The following is an 11,776-nucleotide window of genomic DNA, read 5'->3' as shown; positions in this document are numbered from 1 at the left end:
CTCACGGCTTCCTAAGAATATAATACTAACGAATTGCGCCGTATACAGAGTGTTCCTGTGGTTTAATCTGACGGCAAACTATCATATTTTTGATTTTACAACGACAGGTTTCGTCTCTATTTTCATTCAATAATAAAAAAATTGTATTGCTCAGGTAAAAAAAGGTTGATTTCAAAAGTACTTTTCTTATAACACAACTATTGAACACGAAACATATAGACGTGAGCCTAATTCTTTGGTTTTCAACATGCTTTGTGTTAATAAGAAATATAATGTATCCAATGGGGTGCAAACGGGTGAGGTGGTGGGTGTTCAAACACTTCTACTAGAGCACTTGGTTTTTTATACACAGTATATAAAATGCTTTAAAAACACGTGTTATTGGGATTATTGGAAATCCCGTGAATTCCGCTACAATAGGGTGTATCTAATTTTGCACGATGACTTTAGGTACTCATAATGATGCCGACTTCAGATGATTATTGTCACTGTTTCTCATGAAACAACTTTTTTTTAATAGATAGGTATTTGATTATAACGAGCTATACTATTATAAGTACTGCCTACCTATTTGTAAACAAAATCTGAATTGTAATTAAAAGTTCAATATGACATATTCAAAGTTCCATATTATTCATTAATTTTCCATGTATACATTTAATATTTGACGTGTTGTTTTATTGAAAATACAAGTGTTAAGTCCACGGCAAATATTGACTTTGATAATTTAAAAAAAAACACTATAATAAACACAAAGAAATTAAATTACAGAAAAAACTTTGGAAAAATTTGCACGATGACACGGAAAAATATCCTATTAAAATAAGGACTGGAACTGTATGTATCTATTTATGGCATATGCACGAGTATAGGTAGTAGGTACTTGGTAATATAATTAACTGATTAAGAAATAGCACCAAATAAAACTACTGCTGTTTATCGTTCATTAAAAGGTTATATAAAACTAATAAAAAGTAAAAAATAAGTCATTCTTTCTATTATTCAACAGTAATAAACAAAACTATAAATTGTAAAACTATAAATAACTACAGCATATATTATTAAAATAATAAAACAATATTAAAAAAAATAGCCGATAAATATAATGATATCACTTTTAAAATATCTAATTACCCACGGACTAAAAATTAATATTAATTATTATTAATAGATACCTATAATATGCTGATTATTAATTATAACTATTTATATAGAGACTATAATTATACACTATTCGTTCTATAACTTCTATAATAAACATCACTTTGAGTAATTCCCCGTCATTAGTTGTGTTGTTTGATTTTGAAAAATAGAATACAATTACGAACAAAAAAGAACTTAGGGAAACTTTGGTAAATTTAGTGAAATATATGAATATTTCCAGAATAAAGCTATGAACACGCCGTATACGAGCAATAACAGGTTAATAATTGCCTATTGGCATTAATGTAATGTAGGTAGATTATAAAGATTCTCAAATTAAAATGAATCGACCATTATTCTTTAATTTTTTTTTTTTTTCATTATCACTGCAGATAAAAACCAGCAGTAAAAAATACAATATTACTTTTAATAAAACATTACAGTAACAATACACAATGATATACACACTCGCTCACTGATAACGTTCGATCGCGGCGTGTAAACACGTGTATCTATGTATGCATATTACCAATTATAATGATATGCAATATTATTTTGTATTACTCATCCTGTGTGTATTATGGACTAATACCATGAGAAAAAATTATTATAACCTTTGTGTGTTCCAACAAGCCTAAGAAGTAAGAAATGGCGGTGATCACGTGTAGATTTAACTACACGCATATAATAATATATTAATATACAAAATTCAGAAGAAGGAATACCGAAGATGAATACATGAGTGGTTAAAAATTATATTATAGTCTATAGATGTTCAAGAAAATGTCTGTTTGTATTTACACAGACATCTGTCAAGTGTCAAATATTTGTAACTTAATAATAAATATGTATAATGAAAACGTTGTATGTTGAAAAGTGTGTAGGTAAACTAAATTGTTTCTACAAGATGTGGTGTTCTTGTCAGTTGTCTGTTGGTTAAATAATTAATCTTTAAAGATGTTTTAATTTTAAATCGCGACTTGTCATTAGTCTCCTATCTCTGTATGAACATAATAATATGTTATTACTTGTTGTTAACAAAATATAATTCATACTATTATTTAACTGGTGTGTTACGAACAGAGTAAATATATATAAATTCTAAGCGTTTTATTTTTGTGAATTTTTCATTCGTAAGATTATTGCAAATTGCAATGACCTGATTCTCGAATTGCTAATTCAATTAATAAATATACCGTTCGGCGTTCCCTTCATTGACGATGCCCAACAATATTGTAGTCATACAATTTAAGGATACCTACGAAAACGTAGTTGTATAATTTAATATTTAGTGATATTGATATTAAAGTATTAAACTTCAAAAATGTAATTTTTGATAAATGTCTACTAGATGAAATTTGCGAATTAAAACTAGATCTATATTTTCGATACAGAACTTAAAATAATTTCTTAAATTTGAAAATATTTAAATACATCTATAATAGAATTGTGAACCTACACTATAGTTAAACTTACATTATAAGACACGTTTGTTAGGGATTTAAGAGGTGGATTACTCTTAAAATAAATATTCAGCAATAAATTATACATTGTTTTAATAAAAATATAATTTATATAACATGATACCTACAGTGTTTATGTTTGTACAGATTAATAATAATTACAACCACGATTTAATAAAAAATGTAATTAAAAAGTAGAGAAATATAATGTATTAAACACTAATACAAGGTGCGGCAGATATAATTTCCTATAGTTTGGTAAGGTTGTAATTTAGGTTCAGATCAAGATAAAACTGATAAACTAATGATATTTATATCGATAAAAAGCCTTATTATGCCATTATTAGTATTTATCATGACTTGATCGGAAGAACATCCTGTGTTATTGTCGAGGAATTAATTAATAATTCCAGGGCATATTATCTCTTTACGTAAATAGTGACATTGGTTAGGTTAGTGGATGGCCACCGTGTTCACCAAATTTAAGTCCATGCAATTTTTTCCTGTGAGGCTTCCTCAAAAGGCAAGTATACCAACATCGTCCCCAAACTATAAAAGCCCTGAAGGAGGTAATAACTAATAACCCAGGAAATTGTTACATCTCGTCTGAAATGACTCGTAGGGTCATACAAACTACCGAAAAGCACAATCAATGTATTTAAAACGAAGGCTGTCACTTAAGTGATATAATTTTTAAAAATAACTAAAAAAAAATGACATTATATGTACAATTTTCAAATAAAATTTACTTTTTGATATTTGAATTGGTTTTATATTTATGAGATTCACAAATCAGGGAGGTTTTTTTACCTATATTATTTGGACGGGCGCACGTTATACAGATAACTACATAAAAATTGTAAATAAAACGGCATGACTTTTAAATTACTCATTTCTTCATATTTATATTTTAGCCTATTTGTTATTTAATTATATTGTTTAAAAAAGAAAACAATTTTTTTTTTTTAACAGTCCCTGGTAATGTGCAAATGTTTCAATAACACATGGTATTAACACATGTAATAAATACCGAAGTGATAAATTTCAAAAAGCTATGACATCAAAACGAAATCTAACTGTAAAGTTTTAATCCTAACATGTAATATGACATGTTGAAATACGTAAGTTCCAAAAAAAAATAATCGTGGTCAACTAGATTTATTCAATAGGTAGACAATAATATATATAAATGCCTATAAAGGTTTTTAATTCATGTTAACCAATAATAACTTCAATATCAAATATTTACCCTCCATTCACGCAGTTTTATTCGTCATCATAATATTACCGTAAATAAAATAAAAACCATTTTAATATTTTTTTGTCGTTTTTATAGTTTCTTTGATGATTGACTGCTCAACGATTGTTTGGTCATCTGATGAAGCCTGTTGCTTTAATTTGACAGCTGTCAATTCCGTGGTTGTAAAAAGATTCCATTTTTTTTTTACCATTTCATTATTAACCTTCTATAAAATAGTAAAATGTAATTAGTCAGTTTGTTAAATCTAAATTGCATTCAATTTTAATAGGTAAGTATATAAATTAGCATCATATATGTTAGTCTTAAAATCTTAATATGTTTGACATTCATCGTGTATTATAAAATGTAAAAATCGAAATAAAGATCGTGGATATTGTTTTTATATATTAGGTATTTTGTATGTTATATTTTCATTTTTAAGTACTCTGTTACAACTAGCAGATATTATAAACTTTCACTTAAATAATAAAAAAAACAATATTTACTCTGTAGTCTATACTTTACCATTTTGTTTGTATTAATTAGGCATACCTACTTTATATAAATTTTACGTAATTTCTATTACTGGCTTATAACAATAAAAATTATATCGGTGTCGTAGTATCGTACTAATAGACATTAGCAGTATTCGTGTAAAATAACTTATTTAATTTAAGTACCTACCCACCAATCTAAATTTGGTATCCAGGAAATTCGTGTGAACCATAAAAAAATGTGCACAATTTACGCCATATTTTAAATTTTACAAAAATAAATAACACTAAACAAGTGATTGTTAGTACATAATAATACTTATTAAGTAATAATACTAAGTTGTGGTAGATTATTGTCAGCTTACAAAAATCTTCATGTCTACGGTCTACCTAAATGGAGATAGGTACATAGTATTATTATTGTCAATAGTTTATACTTTAATGTATATTTTTATAAGTAATGACAAAAGAGTATGTCCACAAGTCAGGGAAGATTATATTATATAATATGATATAGTTACTGTTTGTATATTTAATAATATTATTGTATATATTTTAGAATAATATTTTGATATATGAAACATTTAAATTTGATATTATATTTTTTAACGTTAGGTACACAATAATTATAGTAGGTAATGTGCTTTATTTATTATTTATATTACTTATTAAATTTATTCCATTATTACCATATAAATATTTTGTTTAAAATACAAATGAAATATGACAGTTTTAATTACCTACCTATATTATATACTAATCAAACATCTAATTCATTTTAACCACAAAATAATTGATTCTTTATCAATATTTTAGGTTTTTATGTTTCTATTCAATTAATTTATTATTGAAGAATATTTTTAAAGGTTTGATAAACAAGTGGAAAGAAATTAAGGGGATATACCTACTCACCAATGAATTTTTTCTAATTATTATTTTTCCTAAATATTTAAGAAAAAAAAATTAGGTACAAATCAGCCTTATTGTTTTCTACAGTTAATATAACAATATTGTATAACTACCACTAACTTTTTTCACAGTGATTTACTACTAAATAATTTATATATATTTTTTTATTTTTTATTTTAATATTTATTTGAATGTATAAATTCTGTAATAGTAGTTACAATAAGCATATGAGCTAAAAAGTACAGTTGGCAGTGAAATTGTTTGGGTAGTAGCTACCCAGCAGTAACACTCGACTATTTATATATATATAAAATAAATAAAATATAAACCTTTAATCTAATAATTATTAAATTATATCTCAAATCTGTCATGTAATTTATAATTACTTGCTATACACGCATACTCATAACTTAATACTTAAACTTATAGCACAGATTATATCATTTTCAAACAGATATACCACTTATGTTAAAAAAGAACCACTTTTAATACCTACTAATATATGCAATTAGTTAGTAAACAGTGCTATGATGAATGATAATAAGTAATAAGTAAAAATGTATTATATTATAATAAAGTTAAAACTTTACTTACCTACATATTATCATATTTTCTCTTAAGTGATTGTCAATTACTTAAACTACTTTATAAAAGTTAAAAAATAAGCGAAATGTTTTTAAAGATAATAAAGTATCCAATAAATTACTGTTAATATACATAATATGTGATCCTATTAATTAAAAACAATACAATTTGTCTTTAATTAAGTGATCAAATTGTATAGATAAAAATGTTAAGGTTAATCATTTTTAAACATCTACAGAACTCAGAGAATATAAATATTGTAATGTTTCACTTATATCAGTAGTTCTTTAATTTTAACAACTAATAATTTATCTTATTTAATAAAATTTCAATTATTTATTATAAAATATTAAAAATTTTTGTTTATAGATTACTTAATTAATTTAATAGTCATGACAAAATACAATGTGAATGTTGTTTCATCTGACATGAAAGGTCGATTGGAGTTTATGATGAATATTTACAATCGTTTAATGATGTCTGATCAAGAAGTCGCGCCAAATAAAACTACTGTTGATTATCGTTCATTAAACGGTTATATAAAATTAATGCAATGTGCCACAAATAGTAAAAAATATAAAAAATCTAATAAAGGTCGTTCATATCGCCCAACTGCAGCAAATAAAAATATCAACATAACATCAGCTATTCAAAGAAATTATAAAAACTATAGCAGGTAATATTAAAATATTAATTAATATTTATTGTTTTGATACTTACTGATTACTACTAGAAACTTTAAGTTCATATTGTTTGTTTTATAGTACATCATCTATATCATCTCGGCCTACTTTAAGTCGTTCACCATCATCTGTATTATTTGATTTTGAAAACAATTCAGCATCCAGTTGTTTTGAAGAAACTAAAAGATTATTATGGGTAGGTTGTAAGACAGTTGATGATGCTCTTGATGTTAATAGAGATTTGCCTATGTGGGTACAAACTGTAGATTCAAATAATATTGTTAAACAGTTGTTGACATCTGTGGATGCCAGCCGTGTCGATAAAGGTAATGTGCACACCTTGGTTGCTGTATTTATTAATTTCAGTATAACCATGATAGACATGTTTGGAATGAACGTCAGTATAGACCAACATTGGTGGAAACATTCATACAAAATTATGGAACAGTTGATTAATGACATAAATGTACACTGCCGTGCTAAAGATCCGAATGCATCACTTAAAGTCAAAGGAAAAAATGGTGATAGAATGTTAAATAAGGCATTATCAACAATCACTCAGTTAAAAAAAATTGTACCCAATGATAAACATGAGGTTCATGTAATGCAAAATCCAACAACACCTCTTGTTCCACCTGTACAACAGCCCACATATCAACCACCATCTCCAGATTACAACACACAGCCATATGTAAATTACAACTATCCCAATCAAAATTATATGAACAGTTATAATTATCAAGGACCATATCAAACACCACAATTAAATCGACCACCATACTGTCCAATGCAGTACCGTCCTCCATATCAACCCACATACCCACAGTATCCAAACCAAATGCGAATGAATCAACCACAGTATTATCAATACCTTCAGCAACCCCCAAATCCATGGCAAAACAATTACCAGAAACCACCATATCCAGTACATAATGCACCATTTCCACCAACTCAGTTTGTGACTAATAATCCACAGCCAAAACCCGAAGCCAAATTAGTTGAAGTGAAAGAAGACGACGAAAAAAAATGGCTAGAAGCACAAATAGATGCAAAGAAATTAGTAAACAATGCTATTAATCATAATATTTTAGCAACTAGATCTACTGATAGTGTACAGTCATCACAAGAGAGTGAAGAAGGATTAATCAGTAATGTACATCCAGTATATGAAAAAATGTCTGACAGAGATAGTGGAACTCAAATTCCAGATGATACATCAGATAGAATGTGGAATTTTTTGGCCAGAGAAGTAGATAAAAAAGTTCGATACAAATTTCAAAAGATGATTAGAGAAATGCAAGATATACCCAAAGAAGAATTTAGTAAAGAGCCAGAGTTATATGTAAGTTAATTTTTATTGATAAAAAAATTTAAAAATTTTACGATACACACATTTTATTTAAAGGAGACTACTTACCAAAATGTAGTTCGAATACAATTATTTGAGCCCATCAGATGTAAAATGATTAATAAAAAGTATGAAAATGTACAAGCAGTCGTTAGGGATTTTCGATTGGTATTCAGTACATTTCGTCACATATCTCAGGTAAGAAAAAAAACTCTTGTTCCTACATTAATTTAATTTATACATTTTTTTTTTTTATTTTTTATTAGCAGTCTAATGATATTAAATGTAAACTTATGATGGACTTTATGGAACGCCATTTTAATGAATGTCTCAGAAAATATTTTCGTGGATGGAATTTAGACAAATACCGTAGTACAGTACAGGAATGATTGATAATCTGTGACAGTAAAAATTATTTTGAAATCATTTGATTTAAATAATTTCTAATTGACAAGAAAAAAAATTAACAAATAAGTTATTGAATTAAGTATAAAAAACTGTTCTAAATTGTTGTAAAAAACATTGTATCTGTGATAATATTTTTTAAAATCATTTTATACTTGTATTATTTAGTCATGAAATTATTATTATTTGTATACTCATAGATACTTTTTTTATTAATTTGTATATTTAACATTCATCTGTCAAAACAGACAATGAATTTTGTTTTGAGATTTCTGTAAAATTATTTTCATTTATTTTGAGTTCAAAAAGTGCACTTATGATATATATATATATGTATAAGCAAATAAATTTTTTAAATTATAAGTCTATTAAATGCTAATAAAATTAATTTTAAATTTGCATATAAATTATTAATTTGGTTTTTGATTAAAAAAGTAATAATTAATGATCCATAGTATAAATTTGTTAAATGATCACACTTCTATAAATATTAACATGTAAAAAAGATTGCAAAGGTTGTTCTACAGAACTATTAAATTTAAAACTTAGTAAACATTAATTAATTTATAATATAGTATAATATGCTAATTTATAACCTTTTTATAATCTCACTAAATAGTCACCTATTAATACTTCTATAACTATATGGATACTTATGGAAATTAATAATTTATATTTCAAAATTTTTAAATACATTAGAACTTTAGAAAACACAAAATTATCAATTTCTATTTTAGTATTTTATTTTGGGTTTTAGTTAAAATTTGATTAACATTTAATTTAAATAAGTTAATAAATTTAACAAAAAATAAAAAAATAAAATAAAACTTATTCATAAATGTTGATAGACAGTTTATATTTTTTAATTTCATATATAACTATTTTATTCTTAGATCATTTAGATGAAATCATTGTGTTTATAATAGTCATAATGGAATTAAAAATAAAATTTATAGTTAAAACAAATTTAAAAAATTACAAATTCATGAATACTTATAAATATTACTTATATTTACATCATTAACATTTTTTTTACTTTTTCTTCTTCCCCTTTTTTTCTTTCTTGGAGTTGTAGAATGTTCAGTAGTATCATCACCATCTCCTAATCCATTCTTTTCTCCATCAAATTCTTCTAAATCAACGATTGAAAAAGAACTAATATCTATATCCTACAAACAAAAATAATATTACATAAATTTAGTTATCCAAAAATTGTAATTTATAATATATTCTAAAATGTTTAATATATACCTCTTTTAGATTTGGTTCACTATCTTTTAATATAGAGTTAAGAGCAAATTCATAAATTCTTGCGTTGATTGTTTTTGTTTTTTCCAATTCTTCGCGTATACTAGTATCTTCTTTGAATCCATAAGTATCATTTTCTTCTTCAAAAAGATCATTATGACAATATACTTCAATAAAATTATCATCTTCTAGTTCTTCTGTTTTTTTAAAACTCCTTAATATAATACTGGGTTCTAATTCATTTGCAGTTAATTGACGTGGTATTAATGTTAAAAACATATTAATGACAGGCTCTTTTAATTGAATAGTGCGTAAACATTGGCGACTTGCTATATGCCATGTTCTAATCGTACAATCTGTAGATCCAGATACTAATGTATCACCAAACAATGACACACTTAAAGAAGTTACAGCTTTAGCATGGCCAATAAATTTAATACCACTTTCTTTGTCTGATATATAACATTCACGAGTACGTGGTGGAGATGTAAGATCAAAAGACCTTATAGGACCAACTGTAGTACCAATATAAACAGCAGTTTCTACTGAATCAACAGTAAGGCTAGAAGGAATTATATCAAATGCAACTGATAATAACATTATACCAGTTGAGAGGTCGTAAATCTAAAAAAATGTGTTATAAGTTAAAACTGTATAAATGACAATACTACAAGCATGTTATTTACCTTGCAAGTCTTGTCAACCGAAATGGTAAAAATTCGTATGCATCTCGTGCAATCACCAATATATATCCCAGTTATTCTTACAGAATGATCCGAAAATATGTAATTGGGAGCCGACTGATCAATTTGGTCTCCAGAAAAAAATATCTGTGGCATAGAAGATCGAGATATGTTGACTAATTTAGCTAATGACCAAACACAAACAAGACCATCTTCACCACCTTAAAACCACAATTAAATTAAAATTTGAAAATCATATCGATAAAATAAAATAATTACCAGTGACTAAATAAGATCCATCCGAAGACCACTTAATAATAGTGATTGGTTGAAAATGACGACTTACAGTTGTTAACAATCTTCCTGAGCAAGCCTAAACATAATAACATAACATTAAAATATTGTTTTAATTTGAGTTGACTATTATATTAAAACTAGATCTTATTAAAAAAAAATTCATTGTAAATTTGTTAGACGTGTAAGAGAGATAAAGTTATACTTTGTAAGAAATGTAAATAAATTGAATGGCAACAACCAAACATGAAGCTACCTTGCAAAAGAAAAATAAAACAATAAAAATTTTAAGTTATAAATTATAACTTAACATTTTATTTTCAAATTAAGCAGTTAGATCATTTGGTTGATAACTTAAGTGTGAGTTCAAAACATAAATAGTATACTGACTAATAATAAATTAAATGTTGATTAGATGTTGAATAAGGGATTTAGCAGAAGTTTGAATGATGAGCTCAATGCAGCTGCTATCATTTGGTCATTAGGTTTAAGTATTATTATGAAATGGCACTTACCATCCAAACCTGTAGTTTTTCACTAATCGCAACTGCAATGTATAGTCCGTCAGGACTTGCAGCCAGCGAGTTAATTTTCCCACCACACAACATGCGCACCTGGTGTGTTCGTTCCTGACTATTGATGGGCCAAGTTTGTATTAACGGTCCCTTGTCGGCGGCAATAAGATAATCATTTCCCAACAGGCTCATGCAGTTTTGTCCGATAGACCCTGTATGCCTGTAAGTCTTCAACATTGTACCGTTGGTTGTATCCCAAACTGTAGCTCCAGAAGAACCGTCTGACACAAACGCAACCTCTAATGTCTCCGAGGACGTCATATCAGCTAACGCTCGTCGTGTACGTATACAATTAAACCAAGCCCTGTAAATGTATATTACATAATTTAAAATATTTATTATTACATGGTAGGTATTTATTATTTTTATGAATTGCAATATAAAACTGTACCTGAATAGTGTGCGGGCTTGTCAATTTAAAATACTCTTCCACTACTCGTATTTACCGCGAACATAACCTAAATCAACAATACTATCAATCATTATCAACCGTGGTTCAGTTGTCAGTATATCATTGTAACTTTGCACCTAGTTGACTGTAGATATAATGTCGCGAATAGCCGATGCAAACTCAAATTTTTAACTTTTAAGTGTTCTATTATTATAGACTTCAGTTTGAATAAAATTTTTTTTTGTTTAATAAATGTTTCGAGACATTTGAGTGTAAAATACAATTTTCAAAAATAAAATGTTTAAAAATAGATTA

General features: G+C 26.7%; 2 protein-coding genes across 4 annotated transcripts; one reads left to right on the top strand and one right to left on the bottom strand.

Annotated features, from left to right (window-relative positions):
- Positions 1-6,226: 6,226 nt before the first annotated feature.
- On the top strand, positions 6,227-8,309 carry LOC112601852. 2 transcript variants are annotated; one of them, XM_025349675.1, is made up of 4 exons: positions 6,227-6,510; positions 6,599-7,859; positions 7,923-8,063; positions 8,132-8,309. In XM_025349675.1, the coding sequence occupies exons 1-4, from the start codon at positions 6,227-6,229 to the stop codon at positions 8,252-8,254; spliced, it is 1,809 nt and encodes a 602-aa protein (XP_025205460.1). In that variant the 3' UTR covers positions 8,255-8,309. The 2 variants fall into 2 exon arrangements, with proteins under 2 accessions (XP_025205460.1, XP_025205461.1); XM_025349676.1 differs by having other exon boundaries at positions 6,236-6,510; positions 8,135-8,309.
- A 944-nt stretch (positions 8,310-9,253) lies between these two features.
- LOC112601741 (WD repeat-containing protein 18) lies at positions 9,254-11,534 on the bottom strand. Of its 2 annotated transcripts, XM_025349505.1 has the most exons (6): positions 11,462-11,534; positions 11,011-11,374; positions 10,481-10,574; positions 10,205-10,422; positions 9,522-10,142; positions 9,254-9,439 (listed from the first exon to the last, which is right to left on the bottom strand). In XM_025349505.1, exons 2-6 carry the CDS (start codon positions 11,329-11,331, stop codon positions 9,254-9,256), a joined length of 1,440 nt encoding a protein of 479 aa, XP_025205290.1. In that variant the 5' UTR covers positions 11,332-11,374; positions 11,462-11,534. The 2 variants fall into 2 exon arrangements, with proteins under 2 accessions (XP_025205290.1, XP_025205291.1); XM_025349506.1 differs by lacking the exon at positions 11,462-11,534 and having other exon boundaries at positions 11,011-11,450.
- Between the last annotated feature and the right edge of the window lie 242 nt (positions 11,535-11,776).

Source organism: Melanaphis sacchari, unplaced genomic scaffold (assembly GCF_002803265.2).
Source record: "Melanaphis sacchari strain LSU unplaced genomic scaffold, SCAv2.0 Contig7_pilon_pilon, whole genome shotgun sequence".
Taxonomy (NCBI): Eukaryota; Metazoa; Arthropoda; class Insecta; order Hemiptera; family Aphididae; genus Melanaphis; species Melanaphis sacchari.
Note: the sequence above shows the minus strand (reverse complement) of the source record. Positions and strands in the feature narration are given on the sequence as shown.

Bases quoted from the DNA above. Each gene is read 5' to 3' on its own strand.
- LOC112601852 (XM_025349675.1), top strand. From the start codon at position 6,227: ATGACAAAATACAATGTGAATGTTGTTTCATCTGACATGAAAGGTCGA. The intron at 6,511-6,598 runs GTAATATTAAAA...TTTGTTTTATAG, and splicing joins AATTATAAAAACTATAGCAG to TACATCATCTATATCATCTC. The intron at 8,064-8,131 runs GTAAGAAAAAAA...ATTTTTTATTAG, and splicing joins CATTTCGTCACATATCTCAG to CAGTCTAATGATATTAAATG.
- LOC112601741 (XM_025349505.1), bottom strand. From the start codon at position 11,331: ATGACGTCCTCGGAGACATTAGAGGTTGCGTTTGTGTCAGACGGTTCT. The intron at 10,575-11,010 runs GTAAGTGCCATT...TATTATGTTTAG, and splicing joins AAAAACTACAGGTTTGGATG to GCTTGCTCAGGAAGATTGTT. The intron at 10,143-10,204 runs GTAAATAACATG...ACATTTTTTTAG, and splicing joins CGGTTGACAAGACTTGCAAG to ATTTACGACCTCTCAACTGG.